The 10,407-nt window shown below is 35.2% G+C and overlaps 1 protein-coding gene across 2 annotated transcripts in view; it reads right to left on the bottom strand.

Annotated features, from left to right (window-relative positions):
* Positions 1-4,028: 4,028 nt before the first annotated feature.
* PI15 (peptidase inhibitor 15) overlaps positions 4,029-10,407 on the bottom strand; it is a 204,784-nt gene continuing 198,405 nt past the window's right edge. For both annotated transcript variants that reach the window (XM_055546316.1, XM_055546315.1), the window contains one exon: positions 4,029-10,351. In XM_055546316.1, coding sequence (XP_055402291.1) covers positions 10,216-10,351 — 136 coding nt within the window. In that variant the 3' untranslated portion in view covers positions 4,029-10,215. The remainder of the gene's footprint in view (positions 10,352-10,407) is intronic.

The raw sequence follows: 10,407 nt of genomic DNA, 5'->3' as shown, positions 1-10,407 counted from the left end.
GAAGACTCTTGAGAGTCCCCTGGACTGCAAGGAGATCCAACCGGTCCATTCTGAAGGAGATCAGCCCTGAGATTTCTTTGGAAGGAATGATGCTAAAGCTGAAACTCCAGTTCTTTGGCACCTCATGTGAAGAGTTGACTCATTGGAAAAGACTTTGATGCTGGGAGGGATTGGGGGCAAGAGGAGAAGGGGACGACAGAAGATGAGATGGCTTGATGGCATCCCTGACTCAATGGACATGAGTCTGAGTGAATTCTGGGAGTTTGTGATGGGCAGGGAGGCCTGGAGTGCTGTGATTCATGGGGTCACAAGGAGTCGGACACGACTGAGCGACTGAACTGAACTGATCTGATCTGAACATTCCATGTCTTATGTATTTGCTCATTACTGATCCTCCTCTCCACAATTTAAATTCCATGAGGCATGGATTTTTATCTGTTTTTTTCAGTGCGTAGCTCTCAAAGAGTATGATGCATAGTTGAAAATAAAATATACCATGAAGAACATGTGTGACTGTGCATAATTACAGCAACATACAGGAATGAGCAGCCTATATAGGAGTTTGATGCATCAGTCAGACTTGTTTGGTTCTGATTTTTCACTCATGAATGTCTCCATCAGTGATTCTTACTTAGGGGTATTACTCCACCCTTACACCCCCAGGAAGGTGCTTAAGAATGTGTACAGGTAATTTGGTTGTCACATTTTGTGGAAACTGGAGAAGATTCTATAAGGCATTTTGTGTTTTGAGAATTCAGGCATGGTAAATGCCTGTTGGGAATGGGAGTCCCTCAGGACAAAATATTTTCCCACCCAAATGTCAACATCATTCCTATTAAGAAGCACTACTGAAAAATCATGTTTCCTTATGCATAAAGATAACAAAGGTCTACCTGTTACTATTATGAGGCTGCTTTTTAATAACTAGGGAAAATATTAAAAATACATAGACATTATATTTTAGGAATTATTTATAATTTACCTGAAAACATTAATATAAACATTATTGATATCATTATTATACTATATAATATGATTTGTCATTTTGTTTTCTATCTCCAAAAAGGTATCTCATGTTCTTAAATTTTTTTTTCTGTATGACTGTTTAAATTGGTTTAATGTCTCAAGTTCATGAATCCAGTTGAAATAGAATTTTTACTTCCTCTGTGTTATGTGTTCAGCGCCTCACTAAAGCTACAGGGAAAAGACCCAGATTTCAAACATAGCGATCAATTTTATTATTTCCTGATTTGATTCAAATGGAATCACTGAGCAAATGCAGTCCTTCACATACTTCTCCCTTGTTGTTCTTTTTTTTTTTCCCCTCTCTGGCCTACCCTCATTCTTCAGCACAAATGATGGAGGAAAGGCTGAAGAACTCCTTGCCCTTTTCTCAAAACCTGCATAATTTGCCTCATTCTTCTTCAAATAAAAATGAAGTCTTATCTATTTCTGCAGTGTAGTGGTTGCCACATTCATTTGACATATGAGGGTGAAATCAGGGGCCAACATAAAAATGTCTCTTCAAGCAATCCATATCTTAAGTTAACCATTTAGACTGCATGGACCTGTTCCTCAAAAGACATTAATTTAATTCTGATTTTAGCTTCAGATTTTTTTTTAAGTCATTTAAAGGTTAAAAGATACTGTTTTTCTGAGAAAATAGGGTTGTTTAATCGCTTTTGTGGTAAACTAATTATGTTAGCACATACTTTCTAGGGATAGAGAATCCATAGATCCCTTGTCATATTTAAGAACACCATGAAAAAATTATAGTGATGGTAAAAATAATGATTTTTTTGTTTATTCCTTATCAGGAAGAGTGTGCATGCAGTGCTTTACATAATTACTTCATTTAACCTTTACAACTGCATTCATTCATTGGTCTGCCTAACAAATATTTATTGGGCACTTACCTAGGGTCTGGACATACATCAATAAATATAGCAATAAACAAGCAAGTTTCCTTCCTTCAAGAGGCTTACATTCTGGCGGGAGAGATATGGAGGGCAGAAAAGTGTCAATTGGAAGGGGGCCCATATTGAAGTGAGAGAGAAAGAAACCCTTGTGACTGTCTGGGAGAATAATGTCCTGGTCTGTTTGTAGAACAAGAGAGAAGTCTGAGGTGGGGATAAACTTGGCAGAAGGGAAGAGGCGAAGTCGGTACAGAGTGAGCTGCAGGGATAATGGGAGAAAAGGATGTTGGAGAATGAGGTAGAAGCCAGCCAAGCCACAAGTGGTGATAAAGCACTGTGTTTTATTAAATGCTTGGGGATGTCTTTGGAAGGTGTTGTGTAGGAAAGTCATTAGATGTGCTTTATTTTCAAAAAGAGCAGTGCAGATGCCATATTGTGGTGGGCTATCAGAGAGAAAGGTGGAAGCAGAGAAACATGCTGGGAAGCTGCCAGCCTTTAGACCTGTTTCCTCCAAACTGTTTAGTTGTGCACCCTTATTTGTAGAAAGTTCTAGATCTTGCACTCCCACTATATACAATATAAATATACCACATGCTAATATATACTAGACAGTTTTCTATGCACTAGTATGTGTGCACTATGAAATAGAGATAAGTAAAATATTTAAACAAATGCAGGAACCAGAAATCAAATTGCCAACATTCACCGTATCATGGAGAATGCAAAGGAATTCCAGAAAAACATCTACTTCTGCTTTACTGACTACAGTAAAGCCTTTGATTGTGTGGATCACAAGAAACTGTGGAAAATTCTTAAAGAGATGGTTATGCCCGATCACCTTACCTGTCTCCTGAGAGACAGGTATATGTCTCCTATATATGGATCAAGAAGCAACAGTTAGAACTGAACATGGAACAAATGGTTCAAAATTGGGAAAGAGTACAAGGTTGTATACTGTCACCCTGTTTATTTATTAATAACTTAAATGCAGACTACATCATGTAAAATGCTGGGCTGGATGAATCATGAATCACAAGCCGCAATTAAGATAGCATGCTGGGAGAAATAACCACCTCAGATATGCAGATGATACCATTCTAATGGCAGAAAGTGAAGAGGACCTAAAGAGCCTCTTCATGAGGGTGAAAGAGGGAAGTGGAAAACCTGGCTTAAAATTCATCATTCAAAAAACTAAGATAATGGCATCCGGTCCCACCACTTCAAGGCAAATAGAAGGGGGAAAAGTGGAAGCAGTGACCGATTTTATTATCTTAGACTCCTAAATCTCTGTGGATGTTGACTGTGGCCATAAAATTAACACACTTGCTCCTTGGAAGGAAAGCTAGGACAAACCTAGACAGCATATTAAGAAGCAGAGACATCACTCTGCTGACAGAGGTCCAAACAGTCAAAGCTATGGTTTTCCCAGTAGTCATGTATGGATGTGAGTGTTGGACCATAAAGAATGTTGAGTGCTGAAAAATTGATGCCTTCAAACTGTGGTGCTGGAGAAGACTCCTGAGAGTCCCTTGGACTGCAAGGAGATCAAACCAGTCAATCCTAAAGGAAATCAACCTGAATAATCATTGAAAGGACTGATGCTGAAGCCTAAGCTCAAATACTTTGACCACCTGATGAGAAGAGCCAACTCATTGGAAAAGACTCTGATGCTGGGAAAGATTGAGAGCAAGAGGAGAAGGGGGCAGCAGAGGATGACTCAATGAACCTGAGTTAGAGCAAACTCCGGGAGATAGTGAAGGGCAGGGAAGCCTGGCATGCTACAGTTCAGGTTGCAGACTTAGCAACTGAACATCAGTGGTGAACTGGCCTGGGAGCTCTCCCGTCTCACCAGAGGGAAAATTTGCCTGCTGCAAGGCAGAACCATCTGTAAAACACCAGCCTTCTTGGTCCAACTAGTGACCAGACATGGTGCATCCCCCCACAGGAATGCCTATGGTTTCTCTTCTTGCCCTCAGTATGAAACATGGAAATATTTATGTTCAACTACTGCAGTTTTTCTCAGCCAGAACTTCTTTATTTTTTTTAATTATTTATTTATTTATTTATTTTTATTTTATTTTTTAAACTTTACATAATTGTATTAGTTCTCCTCTTTCTCCATGGAAATGTCTTTTGCATTGGGGTCTCAAAATATTTTGTGGAATTAAATAAAAAAAGAATGGAAGAAGGAAGGAAGGAAGCAGGGAAGGCAAGAAAGTTTTACTATTGTAAAACTATTGAAAATCAGGAAATAATTAAATTCATCAATTATGAATTAAAATCTTAAACACAAAACAGTTAATTATAATATTTTATTGAAGGAAAAATAATATAGTGGGGCTCAAAAAGCTACACTTGTTATGCTTTATAAAGTCAGAGGTTTACACAGGTTTTATGTATGTACACATTCATGACATTATATCACAACATCAAAGGCACCTTTTACTGCCACAGTATTAGGTAACGAATAAAAAATATCAAATTAATCTTTTAAAAAATCTAAAATGATACAATCTATTTTAGGATTATGTACATATTTGAAGCATTCAGATATTTTTAAACATGTTCTATATGCATCACAATTATCTCTAATTCTCAAAATATTATGATACCAAAATTCTGTTTGTCAAATAACAAAGCACAATATGCTGTAATCTATAACCAAGCACCAGTTAAAATCAGTGTTAAATGCTCCATCAATTAGTTTGACTTCTAACACATGCAAAGTGAAGTGGGTACTTAAGAATTTAAGATAACCATTGCAAAACTTTTAAGGTCTCCATTTTTTTTTTTTTGGTCTTTAATTAGTTGATTTCTTTTGAGAAAATGGGGAGAACTGGTTGACTTTGATCAATGTTTTCCTAGTGGGTTTATGGAATCCTAGGGCTCTTAGAAGAAGCTTCTAAGGCACTGGAGAAGGTTTAGTCCATGTTATGCATATTATATATTGGAGCTTTGTATAGGATTGAGATCATACAAAGGGTTTATTGCTTTAAAATACATTTGAAAAGACTAACATGGGAAACTGCTTTAAAGTATATTTCATTTGGTTATGCTAACACAGTTTAAGAAATATCTTTGTTGAAACAGATTATCACACTTTGTGAACTGCACAACTCAAGTGAAAGGTTATCTAAAAATGTTGCTTTCATTAGTTACAGAGGATATAATCCTAAATTTTTATGTATATTTTAAAGTCCAGAAGGAATTTGAATAGAACAATAAAATGTCATCATTAGCTCAATAGTATGACCAAAGAGCATTATCAAATTATAGATCAACAAGTAAAAATGGAGAGAGAATCTTTTGATATATGAAAATTGTTTTAATATATAAAAATAAATGATCACTTAAAGTGAAAAAGTTCTCTTCATTAGTTTTACCTCTTATTGTATTTATGATGTAAACAAAATTAAAAATATATTTTATTAATACCTAGTTCAAAAAAAGAACACTGTTAATAAGCACCTCAGGACTAGAATGCCATAAAAAATTATTATTATTTAGGAAAATGGATGTCAAGATATATGTATTACCCTCATAGAAAATTATTTAAATAGAATCAAGCAACTTTAATGTCATCAGAATTACTGAGTATCCAAGAATTTAATATTATGCAACTTAAATTTTCATTGAACTGAAGAAATGGTTTTATTGGCAGGCCAAGTTGCCATCAAGACTTTGTTCTTACAACCACCAGAGGGCGCCAGTGCCTGAAGCACAGTTGGTGTAGGTGTACTCTAACCTCTAGTTGATAACTTGAATTTTACATTCCAAGTTTAAAAATGCTTTTTAAAAAGATGGATAACTTCTAAGAAATATATTTACATTTTGTAACACCCAAATAATGTTGGATTATTGTATAAAAATAGAGCGCACTGGCTTATTTTGGTTAAGATTCATTTAACAGGACGTTATTAAGATTTCTAAATCAGGAATTGAAAGGACATCATTTGTAATTATGAATAAAAAGAGACTTCTTAACCTACTAACACTAACAATTCATTTAGCACCACATATATAGCACCAGAATAGATACTGATAGTTCACACTTATTAAAAACATTAATTGCAAAGAAACTTAAAATTAAAGCAAGTATATGGTGGTTGTAATGAATTTTCAGCACCATTAACCAGTGAACTGTGTAACTTTCTAAGTTGTTGACTGACCTCTCATAAGTCAAAGTTAGAAGATGAAAGAATTTTAAAAAATCATTTTGCATGTGTTTAAATGTCTTCCCTCACACATATAACAATACAAAAAAATGCAAATATAAAACAAAGATAATATTAGACATTGATAGAAGTCTAATTTTACTCTCCCTAAACACTTCCATAGGAAACAGCTTCCTATGGAATAGGAATCCAAGATTGGTGTCCTATGCTACTGCAGAACATTGGAAATGTTGTTATACAAAGGGGAGAAAACAGACCCCAGTTTAAGCATGACTTTTCCTTCCTGAACACATTCACATGATCTGTTTAACTTATGTATTCACTTAATAAGCAGGATATGAACACAGAACACTTGAACTGGCCTAAATATGTTTTTGATTGCTTATGTAGATGTTATAAGTAGATCGAACACAAGCACATACTAATTAGAAAAATATATATTGTTTCAATTCAAATATTCTGAGTAAATTATACTGATTGAATTTTCCCTACTGTTTGGTCAGCTCTGTGCTAAAACTTCATGGAACTTTAAAATGAGTATTTCCACGAAAGTTTCGAATGAACTGCCAAGCGAACTTGGTAGGGAAGTCCTAACAGACCATGGAAGTGATGCTGCTTAGACTACAGGACAGGAAAAAAAACAACAAAACATGATAACAATGAAAATTGTTTCTGCCACATTTTAAAAGCAAACTTACCTACCATAACCAGGAACATTAAGAATATGCCTACCTACACAAGTCAAATACAATTCTGTAAAGGAATCCATCAGTTTAACAGATCAACTTGTAATTTTTCCAGTCTTTTGATGACATGGAAACCAAAAAAATTGATGTTATGACAGAATTTTTTTAATTTTTCTACTGAATAAAGGATGTAATGAAAAATCCATACCAAAGATAAAATTCAGTGCTGTAGAATATGTATGCCAATCACCATGTCGAATGAAACCTATTGAAATGAAAACCTCAATACTATTTAAAGCTGCTTTTATGAAATAGCTTATGCCCAGACCCTTTTTCCCTCTGGGAGTTACAGTGAGAAATAGCTACCCTAGCACCATTGTTGCATGCTGTGAAAAGTATGACCCTCTGGGCTGATTCAAGCAAACGTTCATTTGGTTTAGCCTAGAAAATAAAACATTTCATATGGCCACTTTATATTACTAACTTTAAGAAGCACAGATAGAATAACAAATATACCCGTTACATTTTCAGCTCAGTTGTTAAGTTATAAATAAACTTATATTTGGAAAGGACTGTTGTGTACAAGTTTATGAGTATGTGGTTCCTAGTCTTAATCTGATATATATGGTGCTTTATCTGGATTGTTGATGCACTCAAAGCTTTGTATTTAAGACATTTTTGTCTTAATGAAATATGGAAAGGTGAGGTTCCTCTAATTCTTGCAATACTAGACTGTTAATTCTAAAAACCCATTCATATAAAAACTTTTTACACTATAGCCATTATATAAGAAGCTGGTATAAATACACAAAGATAAGACAGAATTTCTGCCAAAGAGGAGCTCATGAAAGACTTAATTTTATCTCAAATAAAAGCTTCACAACATTAATGATTATTTTAATATTCATGATTTTCTATTAATATGGTAATTTTACCTTCAAATGAACTTCTGTGAATCATGTGGCAAATAGCATTATTCTTTTTGAGACCTGAGAAATCAAGCCACACAAGTAAACCAGCAATAGGATGGAACTGATTAAAACCATTTTTTTGGTTTAATAGTTATTTTACTACTTCTGTAGAACTAGTTTAGGAAACTCAAGAAAGACTATCTAGATAAAGCAAACAAATATTCCACTAATGAGCTTTCTCTCCAATTGCCTGTATATATTGGCTAAAAGTTGGTTTGAGACCTGACTCTTCCTGTTATTTCTGTTCTTCATATTAGTCTCCAAAAATACTTATTTTTAATAAAGTCTATATATGTTCCCACAAAAGCAAAGTCATTTGATAGGAAAACATTTGGTCAGATTCAGTGTGTGAAAGAAATCTGGCCAATTATTTGTCATCATGAAAACCTGAACTCCAGATGCTGGATAATCCCCCATTGGATTTAATTAACTATCTGTCATCTTTCAATGAATCTACACTAAGAAACTGCAAATGTGTAGAGAATTTTAAACAAGTAGCTTCCTTCTGTTATTTGTACTCTGGAACTAATTGTGTTTACTGATTCTGTAATTCTACTGCAGCATTATATAACTTGAAGCACACACACACACACACATGCATGCACATGTAAAATGTAATGTGTTAAGTGTCTTGATCCATGTGTTGACTTTCTCCTCTCTGAAAGTGATTTGGAAATAAACATGTCCAAAATCACATGACTGAAATTTTCACAGTGATTTGCTTTCCACCATGCTTCACTTTTGGGGCTTCCCAGTTTGTTCAGTGGTAAAGAATCCACCTGCCAATGCAGGAGACACAGGAGATGCAAGTTCAATCTCTAATTCAGAAAGATCCCCTGGAGAAGGAAATGGCAACCCACTCCAGTATTCTTGCCTGGAGAATCCTATGGACAAAGGAGGCTGGTGGGCTACAGTCCACAGGATTGCAAAGAGTCAGACACTACTGAAGCAACTGAGCATGCACACACGCAAACAATGCAGAACTGAAAAATATTCTTCTACTTAGATATGGTAATAAAATTTGGTACTTAGTGCTTAGAAAATCATCTGAAGAGGCCCCTTGCACAAAATCATAGCTGTCTGTGGTGTGTACATGAGATTTTCCACATGATACTCAAGGACCATCATGCTGAATGATTCTCATCAAATAAGGACAAGCAGAACAATGGAGAGCAGGAAATATCCTTGGCACCTGCATGTTTCTTTCTGGTATCCCTCACCTCCTGCTCACAGGCTTCAAGGTATACTAAACCTTCAGGATATGCCTTTCTGAGGCTCTCCGTGTGTGTTTGTGTTTGTGTGTGTGTGTGTGTGCGTGTGTGTGCATGCATGTGTGCAGTAACCCTATTTCCGTGGGTTTGCATGCCTGTCTCCTGAATCTTCTCTTGGACCTCGTCAGTTCACTTAGGTCTTGCTTTCCACCTTCCAAAACAACTATTTACACTCACAGTTGTTCATTCTTCCCTGCCTCATTTAGTTCCAAGTACTATAGCTACATTTTCATGCTAACCAGGAGACTTACATATTACACGGTGTGGCCTATCATCTATTCCACCTACATGTGAACATCGTTGGGTTCACTTCCTCAAATTTATATGAAAAATCAATTTGTTAACAAAATAACATTTTTACAGCAAGATATTGAGTTGGCCAAAAAGTTCATTTGTTTCCCCGTAACATCACAGAAAAACCCGAACAAACTTTTTGGGCAACCCAATAATTAGGCTGCATTATTTCCTGAATATTTTTGTGAGCTTATTGAAGACAGGAATTATGTCTTGTTATCCTTGCATGACCAGAACATAACTAGCAGAGTGCCTTGCCCATCATAACCACTCCACACATGATTACTGGTTCAATAAAAGAGGTTAAGCAAAATAAATGTGTTCAACCTTACATAAATTGAGAATATCTTTTGGTGGACCCAAATAAAACAAAATATTTCCATAATGAAATCTGTGGTTCTTAATTAAATTATTATATCTAGATATCATGGAGTTTTATTAGTAGTTTGCAAGTGATCAGTTTTGGGATATTAAAGAAATGGGTGCAGGAGATATCCTACCACCTAGCATATTGTTTAGAATAGGATTTTTAAAAAATTCCTCCAAGCTAACTACAAAATCAAATTATGTATGTATGTGTATTTGTAGGCCAAATATATGTTCTATTTGTTAGGAATGTAACATAATTTCTTTGGAAAACAAGCTTTGGAATTGGATGCATCAACTATGTCAATACTACATACACAGTATTTTAATTTAGACTTAGAGGTCAGAAAATAGAAATGGATGCTTGATTACCTTAAAGGATTAAACAAACATACAAGATAAACACTAATCTTTACAATGAATAATAAAAGGAAAACAAGATTATGATAAAATATGTATAATATGTGCAAAACTCAATATATATATATGCCTATGATTCCCAGAAACCATTATATTTCCTGGAGGAAAAGATAAGCTTATTTAAACCAATACAGGTAGTTTGACGTTACACCTGGAAAGCAGAGATTGTCAGTACAAGACCCTCCATAACTTGGAGGGCAAGCTGAACATGGTACCCCTACTTTATATGGTGCTTCTCCAATCCAGTTGCCCCTAGGAAAAAAAAAGAAGAGAGCATAAGTGTTACTTGCTCATTTTTTAAAATCTCA

The sequence above is a fragment of the Bubalus kerabau genome, chromosome 14, assembly GCF_029407905.1.
Source record: "Bubalus kerabau isolate K-KA32 ecotype Philippines breed swamp buffalo chromosome 14, PCC_UOA_SB_1v2, whole genome shotgun sequence".
In the NCBI taxonomy this organism is placed as follows: Eukaryota; Metazoa; Chordata; class Mammalia; order Artiodactyla; family Bovidae; genus Bubalus; species Bubalus kerabau.
The sequence above is the reverse complement of the archived record's forward strand: the minus strand, read 5'-3'. Positions and strand labels throughout refer to the sequence as shown.